Below are 18,731 nucleotides of genomic sequence, written 5' to 3'. Positions count from 1 at the left end.
GGTTGGGGGGGCACATACACAGATTACTTATTGCAAGGGAGCCATATTTCTAGATTATTTTAGTTTTGCACAGTGAAATTTGAATATAAATGTTGCTTTTTTTGTAGTGGTGAAGTGAGACTTAAACTGATTGTGATTAATTACGATGGTTAAGTTAACTATGGTAATTTAATCCTTAACATCAGATAAATGATGTATAATTCCAGAGATCTGACAAAAGGGTCAGATTAAAAGGAGATAATTCCAAAGTTCTTGGCTTGTCACTTTTAAACTAGAAATAAAATTATTGCATAGATATTAGGTATTTCCAGTGATGAATTAGAGATAAAGATGATAATGACTTGATTGCTCAGACATCTTGTTAATGTAGTACTTAAAATTTTAAATTCCCCCCCAAAATAAAAAAATAATAGAATTCATGTAGGATATTTTAAAATTTTAAAAATATTTTAAACCACGACCCTGGTGAGTTGTGTTCTATTTTTGATTTGTGAAAATTATAACTTGTGCCAGAGCCCCTAAATTATTTACCAATATACATATACAGTCATGTACATACATATATGTTTTTGTGTGTGTATGTATGTATAGTCTTTTTTTATTGTATGACTTGAAATAAACAACAAAACAAAACAAAACGAAACCTAAAGAGATACTGAGATAAAATGGCTCACATCGCAGGATTCTGTGATGACTAAAAGTATAGAGATATTGGGTGAAAGGATTGATATACTTTATTTGAAACAAGTAGTCTTCAGTTTTTTTGATTTATCACACATTTTCCCATCAAAATATATTGGGGCCTGAAAATTGTCACCATTCTCTTTTATAAAACTTTTGTGAATTATATGTGATTTTTTTTTTCACCGAATATTCTTTATTTGTTTAAAAGTTGACATACTGCAAAGTTTCTTTTTATTCAGTTAGCTCACAAATATTTACCAAACCCCTGTTTGGGGAATAGTAATCGTTTATATAGTAATTGTCATATAAAGACTTTGCCACATGTTTCAAAGGATTTTCTAAGTCAGGTGGAAGGACTTTGCTGAATCAGCTCCTCTATGAAGGGAATGCCCCCCTAGAGGGGAAACATTTCTTTTGTTAGTGATACAATGTGTCAATTGAGAACCAGTCATCTAAATAATAGGTATATACTTAAATATGTAATAGATATCTAAGATCATTCACAAGCTAGGAAGTGTCTATTTACATTTAAACCATTATTCAAGAGAATTTAACATAACTGACTGGTCAGTGAGCTTTATAGAATTAGCAGTTCCAATATGTGCTTTTAACAAGATATAAACTTTTTGACTTAAAAAAATACAAAAATGTTATAGAAATATGCTAAGTCTTAAAAATATCCTATGAGGATACTGCATACCTTTTGTACAAATCTCAAGGGGAAAAGTGTTTAGGAATATTTTTAACTGTGTTAAAATACACATAACACAAAATTTACCATCATAACCAGGTATAAAAATATAAACTAATAATATTATAAGTATGTGTTGTTAAGGTTCAATTTAGACAAGTAAGGAGAATTTTATATAGATATTTTTATATGCCATTTAAAATAAGGCTTGCACACAACTGTTCACATTGTCTTCCAGGTCATTACTTCTTTTTATGTGGAGCGTGGAGGAAACGCGATGTCCTTCATGGGAAAAGGTGTTACAAAGAGCACAGTCCTTTGTTTGCTTCACTTGTCCCATGAGATGATGGCCCATGCTCGGAGCTCGGTGAGAGCATTAACAGCTGCCTGACTTGTGAATAGTTGCTTGAAAAGGGTTGTGCTGTGCCTAGGACATTTCTAGCCTATAGGCTTGCTATAAAAAAAAGTTTCTTTTGACTTTTCTTTCTAGGAGACAAAGAAGATTTTTGACTAAGATATTACTTAGAAGTTGTATATCATGTAAATCTGAAATTTATTTATTTATTTATTTATGGTACTGGGGATTTAACCCAGGGGTGCTATATGTTTTTTTTTTTTTTTTAATGTTTTTATTTTGAAATAGGATTCCACTAAATTGCTCAGGGCCTCACTAAGTTCCTGAAGCTGGTCTCGAACTTGTGATCTTCATGCCTCAGCCTCCAAAGTAGCTGGGATTACAGGTGTGCGCCACTGTGCCCAACATAAATCTAAATTTTATCTGTAATGTATTTTGATTGAAATTTGCATTTGCTAGAAAGCTACATTTTTGATATTTTGGCTAAATTATGGAGAAAATATTGCTTTTATAGGAAAATTTTTATGGTTAATTTTTTTTTGGAGGAGCTGAGATTTTTTTTTCTCATTATTTTGGCCTAATAATGGATTGAAACCAAGTCTTAAGTATATTTTTACTTTATTTTGATTTCTAAAGATTTAGAATTATTTTAAACTTCCTAAACTTACCTAAAGTAATTCTGTTTTCCTTTCTTTCATTCTAGGAGTGGATTTCACTTTGGTTTTTACCTTTGGGTAGTCTCAGTGAAGAACAGACTCCTACTCAACAAGGATTGGCTTGGTTGATTCCATTATGGGTTGATCGGGACCCAGAGGTCAGTATAAAAGAGAACCAAGTCTATCATGTTTAGATTAAAAATAATTGAAAATAAAACATACGTGTTTATGCTTGTTCATATTATGGTATTGTTATAGTTACCAAGTTTTATGCTTTATTTAGCCCTGTATTAGCTCCCAGCTGCCATTATAAAATACTGTGGATTGGGTGACTTAAATAATAAAAATTTATTTTCTCATAGTTCCAGAGGCTGGAAATCCAAGCTCCAAATATTACTGTCTTATTTTATTTTATTTTTTTGGTTTCTAGAGAACCATCTTTTTCAGCCTGTTGACATGTCCTTTCCTTGATGCATACATGCAGAGAGACTCTTTTCTGTTTCTTTTAAAAACACCAATCCTGTTGGAGTAGGGTCTCACCCCATGATCTCATTTAACCTTGCCCTAGTTCCAGCCATAGTCACATGGGGATTAAGGCTTCAACATAGGAGTTTTGGAGAGATACAATTCATTATAGTTTTGTCCCCCCAATTCATGACCTTCTTCCTTGCCAAGAGTATTTCCATTATTAACAGCTCCCAACATCTTAACTCATTTCAGCGTCAGTTATATAAAGTCCAGATGAAACTTCAGATCTAATTCATCCTGTGGAAAAATTCTTCTCCAGATGTGAATTTGTGAAACTATATAAGGTAGTGCTTCTAAACTTTGATGATAGAATAGTTGTAGAATAAATATTCCCAGTCCAATGGAAGAAATAAGAAAAGAAGGAAGGAATGATGGTTCTAGGAAAGTTCAAAACCTGGCAAGACAACTCCAAGCTCAAGCCCTTAGGCTGATACTGCCTTTACAGCCCTGCTGCCTCTCCACTCCCCTACAACTCCTGGGTGATCCCACCCTTTCATCTCTCTGTAAGGGCCCATCCATGCTGTTGTGCTTGAGAGTAGCACCACAGTCCCGGGGGCTCTGGGCCAGGTCATCCTGGCCCACTGACACCAGAGAAGTAGGCCTACTCTTTGAAACCAAGGAGAAAATAGCATTGTGCTCTTGGCCTGTGGTGGGAGTAGCAGACCTTATGATCTCTGAGTCACCTTTGACATTTTCTCTTTCCTCGAAGAATAGCACACATTTACCAATAGACTCTTGTGTACAGTAGCCTCCATCAATCTGTCCCACTTTCTTTGTTCCCTGGAGTTCATATTGGCAGTATCTGCTCATACAGTGCCATCTATTTTCCTGGCTTCCTGTGAGATAACTGACTAAATCACTGTAATGTTTTCTTCATGAAATGGTTGGTCAGCCACATCCGCCGTGTTCTCTTTAGAATAAGTTTTCTCATTTTTTTCGTGGATAGGCTGAGAATTTTCTAAATTCTTGTTCATGTCCATTTTTGCTTATCTGTTCTTAATTCCTTCTTCAAATTATCTCTTTCCTTTCAGATTTTTCTATAAGCAGTCAGGAGGAACCTAGCCACTTCTTAGAAATTGTATCACATAAATAACAATTAATTGTCCATAAGTTCTACATTCCACAACACACTAGGGCATGAATACAGTTGAGCTTTGCAACTCTAGCTGTCATTAAAAAAATATTTTTGGGTAAACATTCAGAAATACACCAACATGTGACCTGAACAGAGTGGTACTATGGCAAGCATACTGTACCATCTCAGTCTTATTTGAAACAGTTTCTTTGTTACTTGCATTAGCCAGCTTTCTATTACTGTAACAAATATCTGAGATAAGCAGCTGTAAAGAGGAATGGTCATTTTGCCTCATAGTTTTGAAGGTCTCAGTCTATCGGCACTCAGAACCATTGCTCTCAGGCCTGTGGGCAGACAGACAGGTAGCAGAGGAAGCCTGCTGGAGCAGAGCTGCTCACCTCATGGCAGCCGGGAAGCAGACAGAGGAGAGGAGGAAGGGGCAGGACCCCAGCATCCCCTTGACGGGCGCCCTGCAGTGTGACTGCATGACTCTCAATTGTACCCCACCTCTTAAAGCTTCCACCACCTCACCGCACCGTGGGCTGGGGACCAAACCTGTGACATACGAGCCTTCACGGGACACTTACTCAACCCACTTGATAATTAGGATCACCGTTCATTCATTAACATGTTTTCAGTAATGTATTCTACATTCCTGTCTTGAGATTGTTCCAGAATCACCTCTCATGTTCATATTCCTGGCTTGCATCTCAAAATTCTTCTGGTCTTTAACGCATTACCCAGTTCCAAAGTCACTTTCATATGCTTAGCTATTTGCTGCAGGTGCACAGCCCTACGTTTTGGTACAAGACTGTGTTAATAAGCTTGGGCTGCCTTAATAAAATACCATAGAATAGGTGGCTAAAACAGCAGAAACTTGTTTTCTCATAATGCTGGAGGCCACAAGTTTAAGGTCAGGATACCACGTGGTTGGTTTCTGGTGAGGGCCCTCTTCCTGGTTTACAGAAGACCGCTTTCTCAGTGTGTTCTCACAGCACACAACATGTGTATGTGGAGAAAGAGATTTCCCTTTCTTCCTAGAGTCCCAAGGCTGGTTTAGTGGTATGCCCCTCTTAAAAACCCTCACTTCATCTTACGTACCTCATAGGAGCTCTGCCTCCAGATGATCATGTTGGGTAGTAGAGTTTCAGTGTATGAATTTTCAGAGATGACAGTTCAGTGCATAGGATACTCTCTTTAATCATATTCATTGGAGTACAGAAACCCTCATCATTATATAAAATACATGTATAAAGATATGAATTTGGTGTCAACATACCTTATATACAATCAGAGATGATAAATTGTTGTATAAAGGTATTAAGAATTGTAATGCAAAAAAAATAATAAGAGAAAAAAATGTGCTCTATATGTGTAATAAGAATTGTAATGCATTCCGCTGTCATGTATTTAAAAAAATAAAATCAATAAAAATTAACTGATTAACTAAAAAAAAGAAAATCAAAAAGGAAAAGATAGTCTGATCGGTCATTTTTAGAAATAACAGTGGAAAATTGTTGGAAAAGCCAAGGCAATTTCAAACAATTTTAGAAGGACAACTGGAAATTCTAAGTTATGAATCCTAGTAATATTTAAGTGCCACATAATGGAATTGCACCATATAATACAAAATTGTATATTGTTAGTAACTTCCTAGTTTGAGTCATCTGTTCATTGATTTTTGAGGAAGAAATGAATACATCCTATTATAATTAAGGCCTTTGGTTTTTAGAAATATTATTTGATGTAACTTTAAAGTTACATATTTTAGGCACTTAAAACTTGGACTTATTCCTTGACTATTTTATGAGTACCTTATTTTTTTATTTTTTATTTTTTATTTTTATCCTGTAGCAATCATAGGAAATATATTTTTGGGTCAGAATTCAGAAATTCACCAAAATGTGTGACTTGAATAGTACTATGGCAAGAACATATACCACTTCAATTTTATTTGAAATACTTTTAAAATAATTTTGGGAAAATAATAAATACCTTCTAAACTATATAATTCAGTCAATTTTTGTTTTTTGAAAAAAGAAGTTTCAAGAAAGTTAAAACCATTTATTTGGAAGAAACACTAAAAAATTAAGAAAGGTAGAACAAAATAATAGGTATCCTTTTTAGGAAGGAGGAATGAATAGAGATTGAGCTCATGAAAGATGTGTAATTCTACTATGCTTTCCCTTGAAAAGGGCTACAAAAATATAAGTTTATGCTGCTTATTTATACCTGGCTTTAACTTTGTGTGTCCTTTGCTGATACTGAACTTCTTTTTCTAAATTATTGCTTTCTTCAGTAGTGATATAGGATTTTATTTCTTCATAAACATGTCGGACACTAAGTGACCTTTATAGTTTAGTTTTGGAAAGCTAGTGTTGTATTTATAAAATATGATATTTTATATGCCAGAAAAATTAACTTATGCTAGGAAATAGGTAGGATACGTGGATTTGACAAATTTCTCTTTGACAGGTGAGATTCACTTCCCTGGGATTAGGATCAGCACTGACTACTTTTGAAGCTGGCTGTGTGGCCTTGACAAACAGTTGTCAAAACATTTCTGGTGGGCTCTGGGGAACTGTGGTGAATATTCTTCTGGACCAGTCAGAGTGTAGTATGGTGCGCCGTGAGGTATGTCTGTCTTTCCCTTAGAAACCCATTGCAATATTATCTATAAAGCATACTCTACTCACTGTTCAGCAGGGTGAATGGCCTGTAGCCCTTTATGTAGCCTAATGAAAACCCAAATGAAATGACAATGAAGAATAAAAAGGATATTATTAATTTATAGTAAAATTGGAGTTCTTTATTCTGATAAGATCAAAGCAGAATACAGTGTATTTTAATGTGAACTCTTCTGCTTTATTATACTTGAAAAGTGGTTCACAGAAAATAAATTTACTTTTACCTCAGCATATATGGGTCTCTAATGTTTATAAAACCTTAATCATAATGAAGGGCTGTTGACATAACAGCTTTTTATAGTACGTCATGTAACATAAGAGGAAAATTAAACCCAAGTTCAATTTGTGGTTTTCTTTTTATTGCTGCTCCTATCAAAGTGATGATTAATACAGATAGTTTCAAAACAATAATCAAATAGTTCTTAGAGGCTTATGAAAACAATAGTAGCTCTTCAGTCTACTGTTAGCCAGTGCCCACTTCCAAATTCAGAAGATTAGTTTTCTTGTTAATTGCTTTCATACTTTTAAATGGTAATGCTTACACTTAATGCCTTGTTTGATTTATTAACTTTAGTACTTTTTATTGACTTCCAATGAAGATGGTTGGAAATTTCACTGTTAGAATTTCACTGATATTCCAGTATGATTGTATCAGAGTCTTTCATTAAGTACACACTCTAAGAATTAGGGGTGTAGCTCAGTGGTAAAGTGCTTGCCTAGCATGCATGAGGCTCTGGGTTTGATTCCTCACACCTGCCCTACCATACACACAACAATCAGTGTTTACATTAATATGATTATTTCATTTGATCATCTTTAGGTCTTAATAGGTTGACTTGGACATTTGTGGTTTATATTTCTAGTTAGCAGGTTTTAGTTGAGAGGAGAGTGCATGAGTTCAAAGGGGGACGAGGTAGGATGGGGAGTGGGGGCCTGGATGTTCATTTCTTAAATGCTGTCAGAATATTTTATTTTATACCAATCTTTTTTTTTTTTTTTTTTTTTTTGTGCTGCATAGAATTGAATTCCAAAGTGGAAAAAAATATATTTCCTGATGAAATAATTTTGTACAGTGTTTGGTCATCACCTAACAAAGTCATTGTTTAATAAATATGGCTTAGTAATTCTTGTGAGGACCCCTACGTATGTTCAGTGGACCAGAAATACATCTTTTGTTATTAAATTACAGTATGTTAGATAATTTCAAAGATGACAACAAGATGGCAGTATTGACTTTTTTTTTTTAATGTTTTCAGGCTGCATTTATTCTTCAGAATCTCCTTGTAATTCCTATGCCTATGGAAACTATAAAGGATTATACTTGGCAGGTAGGTGATTTTAGACAGTTACCAAACTAGTAGATGTTCAAGATTAATTAGTGATAAATTTGCAGCCTATGTGAGTAGTTGGCCCTTTATATCTCTGGATTATGCATTCATGGAATCAATCATCCAGGTATTGAAAATATTTGAAAAAAAAATTATAACTGGACTGAACAGGTACAGAATTATTTTCTTATTATTTCCTAAACAATACATTGTAACACCTATTTACAGAACATTTGTATTGTATTAGATATTATAAATAAACTAGAGACAATTTAAAGCATATGACAGTATGTACATTTTGTTATGCAAATACTGTGCTATTTTCTGTAAGGAACTTGAGCATTTGCAGAGTGTGGTGTCCATGGGAATGCAAGAACCAATCTTCTGAGGATACAATGTTCCAGTACTAGTGAAATGTATATAATATAGCAAGGATCTCTTAAATTAGAATGTAGAAATTTCCTTATACTTGATCATATTTAAAAATTCTCCATAGTGTTAAGAATAATTAGAAAAATAATAGCTATAAGATATATACTAGGCACTCTTCTAGAAACTTAGTATATATTAACATTGGACAAACTATTATCCTCATTTTACTGGCTTAGAAGCTTTAGCACAGAGGGTTTATGTGGCTTGCCTAAAGTCACAAAGCTAGGCACTGATACACCTTTGCTGCTTTGAGTACAGGCTTGTCTCTTCTTACCCATTTACTATTTTGCTTCTCAAATTTAACAATAATAAATACATTTATTTATAGTTCAGTATATATTGATGTTAACATTTTTTCCAAACTAGCACACGGTTGGGATTATAATTAATCTTTTTTTTGATAATACTAGATTGATTTTTAAATTTTATGTTCTGAATATCAAGTCATAAATAGTTGCCTGTTTTTTTATAGCCTGTGATTTGTAGATAATTCAGAGTACTCTCATTGTGGTGGTAAGATGTGGTCCTTATCCTTTTTTTAAAAAAAATATGTTTATTTAGTTGTTGATAGACCTTTATTTTATTTATTTATATGCAGTGCTGAGAATTGAACCCAGTGCCTCACACATGCCGGGCAAGTGTGCGCTACTCCTGAGCCATAGCCCTTGGTTCTTATCCTTTTAACTGCCCACATGTCTTCATCCTGTCAGTGTGTTATTTATCATAGTGTTATTCAGTACTCCTCAGGGTACTATGCAAATCTAAGGTTTCTTTTTATATTTTCATTAGAACCTATGCTTACAGAGGTTACTGGATCGAACTGAGCTGCAGGACAGAGCTTGGCTAGGACTAAAGCATAACTGAGGGGCCATCAGGGCAGATTGCATTTAACTCCAAGCAGGTTTACCTCTGGTCTCAGCCACCCGTTCCCTCTGCCAGCTCTACATCCCAGGCCACCTTTCCACTGGTGCCTCATGATTTGCTTAACATTGCCTTCTGACAACGGTTGCTCTTCACAGTCTGTGTTGTCATAAAACCATAAGATACAGTGAAAGGAATATACAGTGTAGTAGTTTAGGTGTCTACATTTCAAAATTTTATTCTTTTTTGACCCAATTCCAAATCATCTCTACTTTCATCATTAAGCTAGTGACAATTGTATATTGTAAGCTTGGTGATGTACTGGCAGTGAATTTATATTCTTGAAATATGTATAATCTAGTAAGAGCAGTAAGATTTCTGGGTTATATTAGAGTCACGTGTAGAAATTCATAGTTTTCTATTACAAGATAAATGATAGTTTCTATTTGTCACTGAAGACACATTTGCTGCAGTTCATTGGATTTGTCATCATTTTCTTATAAAAATTTGAAAAGCAATCATGAAATTAATCTGGAAAAATAAGAGACCCAGAATAGCTAAAGCAATTCTAAGCAGGAAGAGTGAAACAGGTGGTATAGTGATACCAGACCTTAAACTATAATACAGAGCAATAGTAACAAAAACAGCATGGTACTGGCACCAAAACAGGCTGATAGACCAATGGTACAGAATAGAGGACACAGAGACCAACCCACAAAATTACAACTACCTTATATTAGACAAAAGTGCCAAAAGCATGCACTGGAGAAAGGATAGCATCTTCAACAAATGGTGTTGGGAAAACTGGAAATCCATATGCAACAAAATGAAATTGAATCCCTTTCTCTCACCATGCACAAAAGTTAACTCAAAATGGATCAAGGCTCTATGGATTAAACCAGAGACTCTGCGTCTAATAGAAGAAAAAATAGGCCCTAATCTCCATCACGTGGGGCTAGGCCCCTACTTCCTTAATAAGACGCCTATAGCACAAAAATTAAAACCAAGAATCAACAAATGGGATGGATTCAAGCTAAAAAGTTTTTTTTCTCAGCAAAAGAAATAATATGTGAGGTGAATAGGGAGCCTACATCCTGGGAACAAATTTTTACCCCTCACACATCAGAGAGCTCTAATCTCCAGGATATATAAAGAGGTCAACAAGATAAGCACCCAAACAACCCCAAATTATCCAATCAATAAATGGGCCAAGGATGTGAATAGACACTTCTCAGTGGAGGATATACGATCAATCAACAAATATAGGAAAAAACGCTCACCATCTCTAGCAATCAGAGAAATGCAAATTAAAACTACTCTAAGATACCATCTCACTCCAGTAAGAGTGGCAGCCATGATGAAGACAGACAACAAGTCCTGGCGAGGATGTGGGGAAAAAGGCACACTCATACACTGCTGGTGGGACTGCAAATTGGTGTAGCCAATTTGGAAAGCAGTATGGAGATTCCTTGGAAAACTGGGACTGGAACCACCATTTGACCCAGCTATTCCTCTTCTCGTACTATACCCAAAGGACCTAAAAACAGCATATTACAGGGACATAGCCACCACAATTCACAATAGCTAAACTGTGGAGCCAACCTAGATGTCCTTCAGTGGATGAATGGATTAAAAAAAAATGTGGCATTTATACACAATGGAATATTACTCAGCAATAAAAAAGAATAAGATCATGGCATTTGCAGGGAAATGGGTGGCATTAGAGAAGATTATGCTAAGTGAAGTTAGCCAATCTCAAAAAATCAAATGCCGAATTTCTTCTCTGATATAAGGGAGGTGACTCAAAATGGGGTTGGGAGGGAGAGCAAGGGAGAAAGATTACCTCTAGATTGGGAATAGGGGTGGGAGGGAAAGGGAGGGCGAAGGGGAATAGCATGGATGGTGAAAGGAGACCCTCATCATTATACAAAATACATGTATGAAGATGTGCATTTGGTGTCAACATACCTTATCAGAGATGTGATAAAAATGGTATATTAAAATTGTAATGCAAAAATAAATTTAAAAAAACTAAAAATTAAAAAAGAATAAAGGGGATCAATAAATGGAAAATAAAAAAAAATTGAAAAAGCAAGCTGTAGAGTCCTTTGCCTTGTCCAAATTGACTAAAATCTAAAAAGTTTGAGAGCTAGTCCAATGCCAACTGGAACTTCAGGAAACTTTGCTAGTCTTAAGCAAAATTAGAAAAATAAAGACAGTCTTATGTGCTTTTAAAAATAAACTCAGATTTTCTCTGTCTTTTAAAACTCTGTTTTTATTATCTTTTGATTTTATGTGTTCTCACTAAGCCCTGTAAATAGTTGGTAACCTAATACTAGTCCCTAATATTAAAAAATGTAGTGGTGTGCTTAAAATCCCAAGTGGAAAGAAATAGTTGCTTTCAAAAAGGGGAAAATAGTCTTGAAATATATATGATGGAGTTGTGTAGTCTCAGAGAATTTATAACCTTTCCAAGTTTTTAGAGTCAGAGAGAAGGAGCCATGTGCCCATCCAGTATGCTAAAATTAGAAGTCACTGGTAAAATTATGAATAATAACTTATTCAAAGAATTGTTTTATTGGTGTACCTTCCTCATTATCTTAGAGGACACAGCATGAAGTAGCATGTGGAGGAGCCATGTTAAGGATTTATTTTGTTTGAGGTTAGCTGTTTGATTTTTAACAAATAAAACTTGTTCTGCTGTGTAATTTGTTGAGATGCTTGCAGTCTAAATTGCTGACTTCTGATACTCTAGTTCTGCTTGGCCTTCTGGAGCAGCCTCGGCATGAGCACCACCCACCCTGGCCCTGCCAGCATGAACTCCTATTTCACGTCAATATCTGGAATTGTAATGCTTCTGAGTAATAATAAGACACATATAATTGTGAATCATTTGGGTTTGCCTTTTATTGTTAGATGCTGGAAAGTTTAGAACCCCCAAATATAGCTCTTCTGGTATATACTTTTTTTAAGCTTTATTTCTGTTTTCACTTTTTTTTTTTTTAAATCACCCACTTTCTTTTTTCTTTCAACCTTGCTCCACGTCTACCATTATTGCTAAAATTGACCTTTTCCTGTAATGGGGCTTAAATCTTCTGGAAAAAAGTAAAGATTAAATACAACAATTTTTTTTTTTTTTTTTTTTGTACCAGGGATTGAATCCAGGGGCACTTAACCACTGAGCCACATTGCCAGACCTTAAAAAAAAAAAATTCTGTATTGAGACAGGGTCTTGCTAACTTGCTGAGGCTGGCTTCAAATCTGTGATCCTCATGCCTCAGCCACCTGAGTCACTGGGATTTCAGGTGTGTACCCCTATGCCTGACTTAATTTTTTAATTTTAAAAAGTTTTTTTTAAAAAAATAATTTTCCTAACCTCTCTCATCCATTTTAATCTTCCTCTCAGGAAGATACTAGCAATTAATGTTTTTGCCATTGAATTAGTTTCTTTTCCAAATATTAGCTTTATTCTCTTTCCATATTTCTGACCATTTACTTTAATCTTCTTAAGTAGAATGTTTCTGAACATTAGGTCCATAGTTTATGTGGTGTGTGTGTGTGTGTGTGTGTGTGACACCCGGGATTGAGCTCAGGGCCTTGCACTTGCTAGATGAGTGTTCTACTACTAAGCTGCTAGATAGAAGCTCTTTTTAAATTTTGTTTTGAGACAGAGTCTCACTAAGTTGCCCAGTCTGGCCTCAAACTTGAAATTCTCCTTCCTCAGCCTCTCAAGTAGCTGGGGTTGCAAGTGTGCACCACCACAGCTGGCTTAAGTTTTATATTTAAGAAAATGTTTCTCTCAGCTCCCACCATGGAGAAGACGATAGATGTTCCGTAAGTCTTTGTTGATTTATCAAAGTATGTGAAGCATTCAACTTACCTTATTGGTCTGAAGTAAGTAAAGTCATGAATAGAATCTTAGTTTTGCAGTATAGTTTTCCATGGAAATGGAGACATACTAGAGGCAGAGTAGTCACAAGAGGAGGAGCAGATGAAGAGCTTATTTTCAGCATAGCTTCCCTCAGCACACAGTGGGCCCACACACCAGGCTCCTGCAGGGTGTGAGATCCTGATTCTAGGTCCATCAGTCCCTGGTGCATTACAGCTCTCTCACACTCAGGGCACTGCTTTTTAAGAAGGGTGTTTGTAAATACTGGCCTGGTTCTTGGGTCAAACTTGGCCTCCTCAAGGCTGTCAAACTCGGCCTCCTCAAGGCTGAATTTCTCTTTCCGAAGGTGAGAAAACGGGGTCAGTTTACAAGTGATGCGGAACTGAATTGTGGCTCCCAGCTATCTGGTATTCTGTAAACTAGTAAACTAGTTTCCCGCAGTCTGACTGGGAGTTAGTACTCCTGAATATGAATGGTTCTGTTGCTGGGTTTAATTTGAAGAGCAACGTTACAAATCCCCACAATTTTAACAACCAGCTTTGGAGTCTGTTATAATAAATCTGTTGGTCTGTGCAGTTTGTTTGAGTTTATATCTATAAATATTTGTCAAATGCCTAAATGTTGGGGATTCACAGATTATCAGATTTAGTGCTCTGAAGTCTGTGACCTACAAGGGAGGATAGACACATATCTAGGAAACATTATATAGTTTCTTACATAAGTAATATTAATTATTGGCAGCTTATGCATAATTTTTGTAATATTAAAAGTTTTTTTTCCAATTGAAAATAATTCCGTTTCTTCCCGACCTATTACTTCCTTCACTCATTTACAGCAGTGTAAACTCAAGGGCACTCAGTTTGTTTCATTCATTATGATCTATTTCTGTCCTTGTTTGGATGATCAGATTGTTCTAGTTTATGGAGGGAGAGTCTCTGGATAGACTATTGAATTCTTTAATTTCACATTTAAATTTGAAATTAATTTTAGACACTTAAGTAACACAATGGGTTATTGGTTCAAATAAATGCATTTGTTCCTGCTTTTGTTTCTTTCCACAATTTGTAATTAATACTTTGAATTGGCAGTTTTGCTTTATTTAAAAAAAAATCTTTATTGTGAAAAAATTATGTTTATAGAAAAGTTGCAGAAACAGTACAATTTTCATATACTTTTCACCCAGATCCCCCAAATGTTATTTTATCACATTTGCTTTAACTATATCTACCTGTCTTTTTTCTAAACTACTGGAGAATCATAGAATACTTCATTTTCCCTAAATCTTAAAGTATGACTTTCATAAAAAAAAAAAAGAATATTGTTTTACACGAGCATACTAAGAATTACTGAAATTAGGAAATTACTCAAGTTTTCCCTGTTTTCCCATGACTTTCCTTTTAATAAAATATCCAATCTAGGATCCATTTCAGGAATACATATTATATAATAGTTGTCATTTCTATTTAGTGACTTTCATCTGGAATCTTGTCTAGATCATCAATATTTATAACCTTAGCATTTTTAAAGAGTGCATACCGTTTAGTTTTTGTAATACCTATAATTAGATTTGTCTGTTTTCGAATGATTAGATTTAGGTTATGCATTTTTGGCAGAAAAACCACAGAAGTGATATATACTTCTCAGTGCATCATATCAGGAGAGATATCTTTTTTCCATTATTGGTAATGTTAAATTGATTTCATGGTTAAGATAAAGTCTATTTTCTTCATTTTTCCCCCCTTTTTTAAGAAGGTACTTTGAGACTGTAAATATGTTTCTAAACTTTAACTAGTTACAGCTTCCATTCAAAATTCCATTCAAAATTCCATTCAAAATTCTTGTCCAAGGCAATTATGGTTGCCAAATGTTTTTCTAATTGTATTATACCTTTCTGCATTTATTATGTTCTACTGTAAGGAAGAATTAATTCCCTTTCTTCCCGACCTGTTACTTCCTTCACTCATTTAAGCAGTGTAAACTCAAGGGCACTCAGTTTGTTTCATTCATTATGATCTATTTCTGTCCATGTTTGGATGATCAGATTGTTCTAGTTTATGGAGGGAGAGTCTCTGGATAGACTCTTGAATTTTTTTGGCATGTCTTTTTTGCCAGTTTTTAGTATTTCCTACTTTCTAGTACATCAAGGTGTGCTAGACTCCCCGAGCCCCATCATAAAATGAGATATTTGCTCTTAGGGCTTTGATTTCTTTTTATAGGGAAATCTAACTCTGTCATCTGGATATGCTCATTGTTCCTGGGTTGTCAGTGCCTCTGCTCTCAGGACTGTCTGTTTGTGTGTGTCTTTATGTGCACGTGTTTTGGATAGGTAGTACACTCTTTTATCATTATGGTATATATTATTTACACATTTGATGTGATTAATATGCAAATTTTTAATTTGTTCTCTTTCTCTCTTTTTTGGTACCAGGGATTGGACTCAAGGGCACTCAACCACTGAGCCACATCCCCAGGCCTATTTTTTATTTTAGAGACAGGGTCTCACTGAGTTGCTTAGGGCCTTGCTAATTTGCTGAGGCTGGCTTGAACTTATGATCTTCCTTCCTCAGCCTCCTGAGCCACTGGGATTATAGGCATGCACCACTGCACTTGGCTTTTAATGTGTTTTGAAGCATCATGAGTATTAATTTTACAAAACTATAATTCTTTGGTAAAGTGAGATCTTTTTAATAGTGTTCATAATTTATATGTGATTAGGAGTGCTAATGTTTTTAGGATCATTTTTATAGTCTTTGAGGTATATCACTTTTTATTTATTATCAAAAATAATACATATTTCTTCTTGGAAATATTGTCTGTTGTTTTTAAATGTAATTCTTAACTTTGGTTATAGTTCCTTTTTTTTTTTTTTTTTAGAGGGACGGGGGGGGGAGAGAATCTTATTTGTAGATGGACACAACACAATGCCTTTATTTTTATGTGGTGCTGAGAATCGAACCGGGGTTCCACCCGTGCTAAGCAAGTGCTCTACCGCTGAGCCACAATCCCAGCCCAATAGTTCCTTTTTAATAATAGCTAATGAGTATATAGTAAAGTGACCCTAGGAGTAAAAATATGCTTTAAAATTAATATTCTAATTTATTTTCTTCAGAACAATACTTTGGAGGTTTCTATGCTATAGTTAACTTATAGGGTTTTTTTGGTAAATGTATTTGTAATTGGAGTCTGGTGACTTTTGTTTTCTTTCTTCACATGCTGGTCTTCTCAGCTGTCCTTTGTGATTCAGCACATAATCTGGTAGCTTCAGAATTCACCTGAGGGCAAGGCTGTTAGGGGTATAGACATCTTGAGATAGAACAACTAGATGGTGCTGCTTTTCTCACTCTGCCAGAAGGCAGCCCCATCCATTACTGATGGTGATTTCATGCTGCTCTATGGACCACAGCCTAGTCGTGCATGAAAGCCTTCATTGTTCTGGCCCTCATACCATTAGTCATTTATAGAAAGCCTAAGTTGTGCCATCTTAGGACATATGCTGACCTTGGCTCCATTGCTAGGAGTAAAGATCTGTTGATAATATGTCATCGCAGAGAAAGGAAGCCTTGGCATGCAGAGAATAGGGAATCAACTTAATGCATAGCAAAAATAAGTCAAATAAAAAATAGATAATAGTTATGTAAATATCCCAGTTCATTTGGTTTTCTTTTGAGAAGTTAAAAATATTTGGAATGCACTAATTGTTTGAATTGTTTAGCAGAAATTGTTTTTTCAAGTAATAAATGTATGTCATTACAAGAACTGGTCGAACTTATAATGAAATGAAGTATGCCTCTCCATTAACTGAAACAGGTTTACCTCTGATTTTTATTCTTCAGAGAGTTACTCCTATTTATTCCATCACTACTCTGATGAATAAGGATTTAGTTCATTTATGTAATGTATTCTTATTACTGTTCTTAGATTCTCCAGTGGTCACCCTTGCTGTTGATGATTTCATCATTGTGAGAAACATGCTCACCTGTCCAAACCCAAAGAATGGACTGAAAGACTAAAGGTATAGAGAAAGTGAGGCTTTTAATCATGGATTTTAATCTTGTCTGGATGAGCAGGCACACCTAGAGCAGTTACAATCAGCATTTTATTCCCCAGAAGTGCAAGGTCCCTCCCCTGGTTCCTCATTGGCTGAGTACTATGGGTACCCAGGGTCTTGCACATGCCAGTGTTCTTCCCAAACATTGCCAAGGTTTTACTGTCTCCTGTTGGGTTATTTAAAGAAATGTATCTTTAGTTGTCCCCACTTCCCTTTGTTCTCTTGTGGTGGGAAGACCTTCTCAGGCTGAGTGCATTTTAGAACAGACATGCATGCATACATACATAGTTGGTTAGGCCAGCCCTTTCCCCCTACCTCCTGTTAATCAAGGGGCTATGAATTGACCAGTTCACACTCTGGTATTAACTGCTTTTATTGTCCCCTCCAGCTGCCTCTCTTACATCCCAAGTAGTTTTATATTTAAGGCTAAATACTGTATGCTGAAAGTGGACCAGTGGACTTTCTGATTTCCACAATTAGCCATGCCTCCTGTCTCTTGGCCCCCATATTGTACATGTGGCTAGGTTGTTATCTGTTCGTTGGTCTCCTCTCTGACTTCTAATGCTAATCTTTGCTAGTTTTTTTTTTTTTACTTTTGCTTTATGAAGACTGATTATGTTTGCATCTTTCCTGAATTTGTGTCAGTTGATTCTAAAAACTGAAGATCAGTAATTCATTGCAGAGCCATTTAGTCATTTGTAGTCACATTTCTTTATCTCTGCTTCCAGGACTGACCCATGTAATACTCAGAGGAAAATCCCCTGGTATTCATAAACATGTAATACGTACATATATACAAATAGTGTGTGTGTAATTTTAAAAATTAATTTGGGAGATTTTCTTTCCCTTGTAATTTCTGTTATTTTTTCTTGCATTGTGAGTCCCTATCATGTCTCAGGTTTTACTTAACTCTTAATCATCTTTTCCCTTCATTTAGAGCCTCTTTTTCTTAGTAATTTTCCTCAAAATGATCATACATGCTGGCTAGTAACAAGCATGTTAGAGTTAACCTGTATGAAATCTTGCAAAATTAAAAATGTCTTTAAATTGTACTGAATTGATGGCCGCTGCGTACAGGGGTTACTGAAGTGCTGAGCGTGGTGCTCAGAACAGCGGCTTTAATAGAGATTTCGCATAGTCTGTTAGAGCTCCTTTCACCCTTAATCTGTAGCAGACCACCTTGCCAAGCAGCAGGAAGAACAAAGAGATCGAAAAAGAGACGCTTGGCTCCCGGAGGCTTGGCTGCTCAGAGCCGCGGGCGCTTTGCTCCCATCTGCTTCCTCTTTCGCTTCGCTCCGGGCAGAGAAGCTGAGTGTGTAATCAGCAGTGGATTGTAAGTACCCGAGGCAAAGAAAGCTCAGTGCGCCCCGCCTTTTTTTCTTTTTTTTTTTTTGAATATTTTTTATACAGGGAGAGTTTGTGGATTGGGATTGTTGGCGGGGCTGTGGTTTCTGTGCCGAAAATCCACTCCGCGGGAGCCGCCATTTGCTTTCTGCT

At 35.7% G+C, this 18,731-nt stretch overlaps 1 protein-coding gene across 9 annotated transcripts in view; it reads left to right on the top strand.

Annotated features, from left to right (window-relative positions):
• Rttn (rotatin) overlaps positions 1–18,731 on the top strand; it is a 163,839-nt gene that overhangs the window by 85,419 nt on the left and 59,689 nt on the right. For all 9 annotated transcript variants that reach the window (XR_007348943.1, XM_048806632.1, XM_048806633.1 and 6 more), the window contains 4 exons: positions 1,614–1,742; positions 2,434–2,544; positions 6,465–6,623; positions 7,933–8,004. Coding sequence is in view for 8 of the 9 variants with exons in the window: in XM_048806632.1 (XP_048662589.1) it covers positions 1,614–1,742; positions 2,434–2,544; positions 6,465–6,623; positions 7,933–8,004 (471 nt within the window). In the remaining variant the exon portion in view is untranslated. The remainder of the gene's footprint in view (positions 1–1,613; positions 1,743–2,433; positions 2,545–6,464; positions 6,624–7,932; positions 8,005–18,731) is intronic.

The sequence above is a fragment of the Marmota marmota genome, unplaced genomic scaffold (assembly GCF_001458135.2).
Source record: "Marmota marmota marmota unplaced genomic scaffold, marMar, whole genome shotgun sequence".
Classification (NCBI taxonomy): Eukaryota; Metazoa; Chordata; class Mammalia; order Rodentia; family Sciuridae; genus Marmota; species Marmota marmota.
The sequence above is the reverse complement of the archived record's forward strand: the minus strand, read 5'-3'. Positions and strand labels throughout refer to the sequence as shown.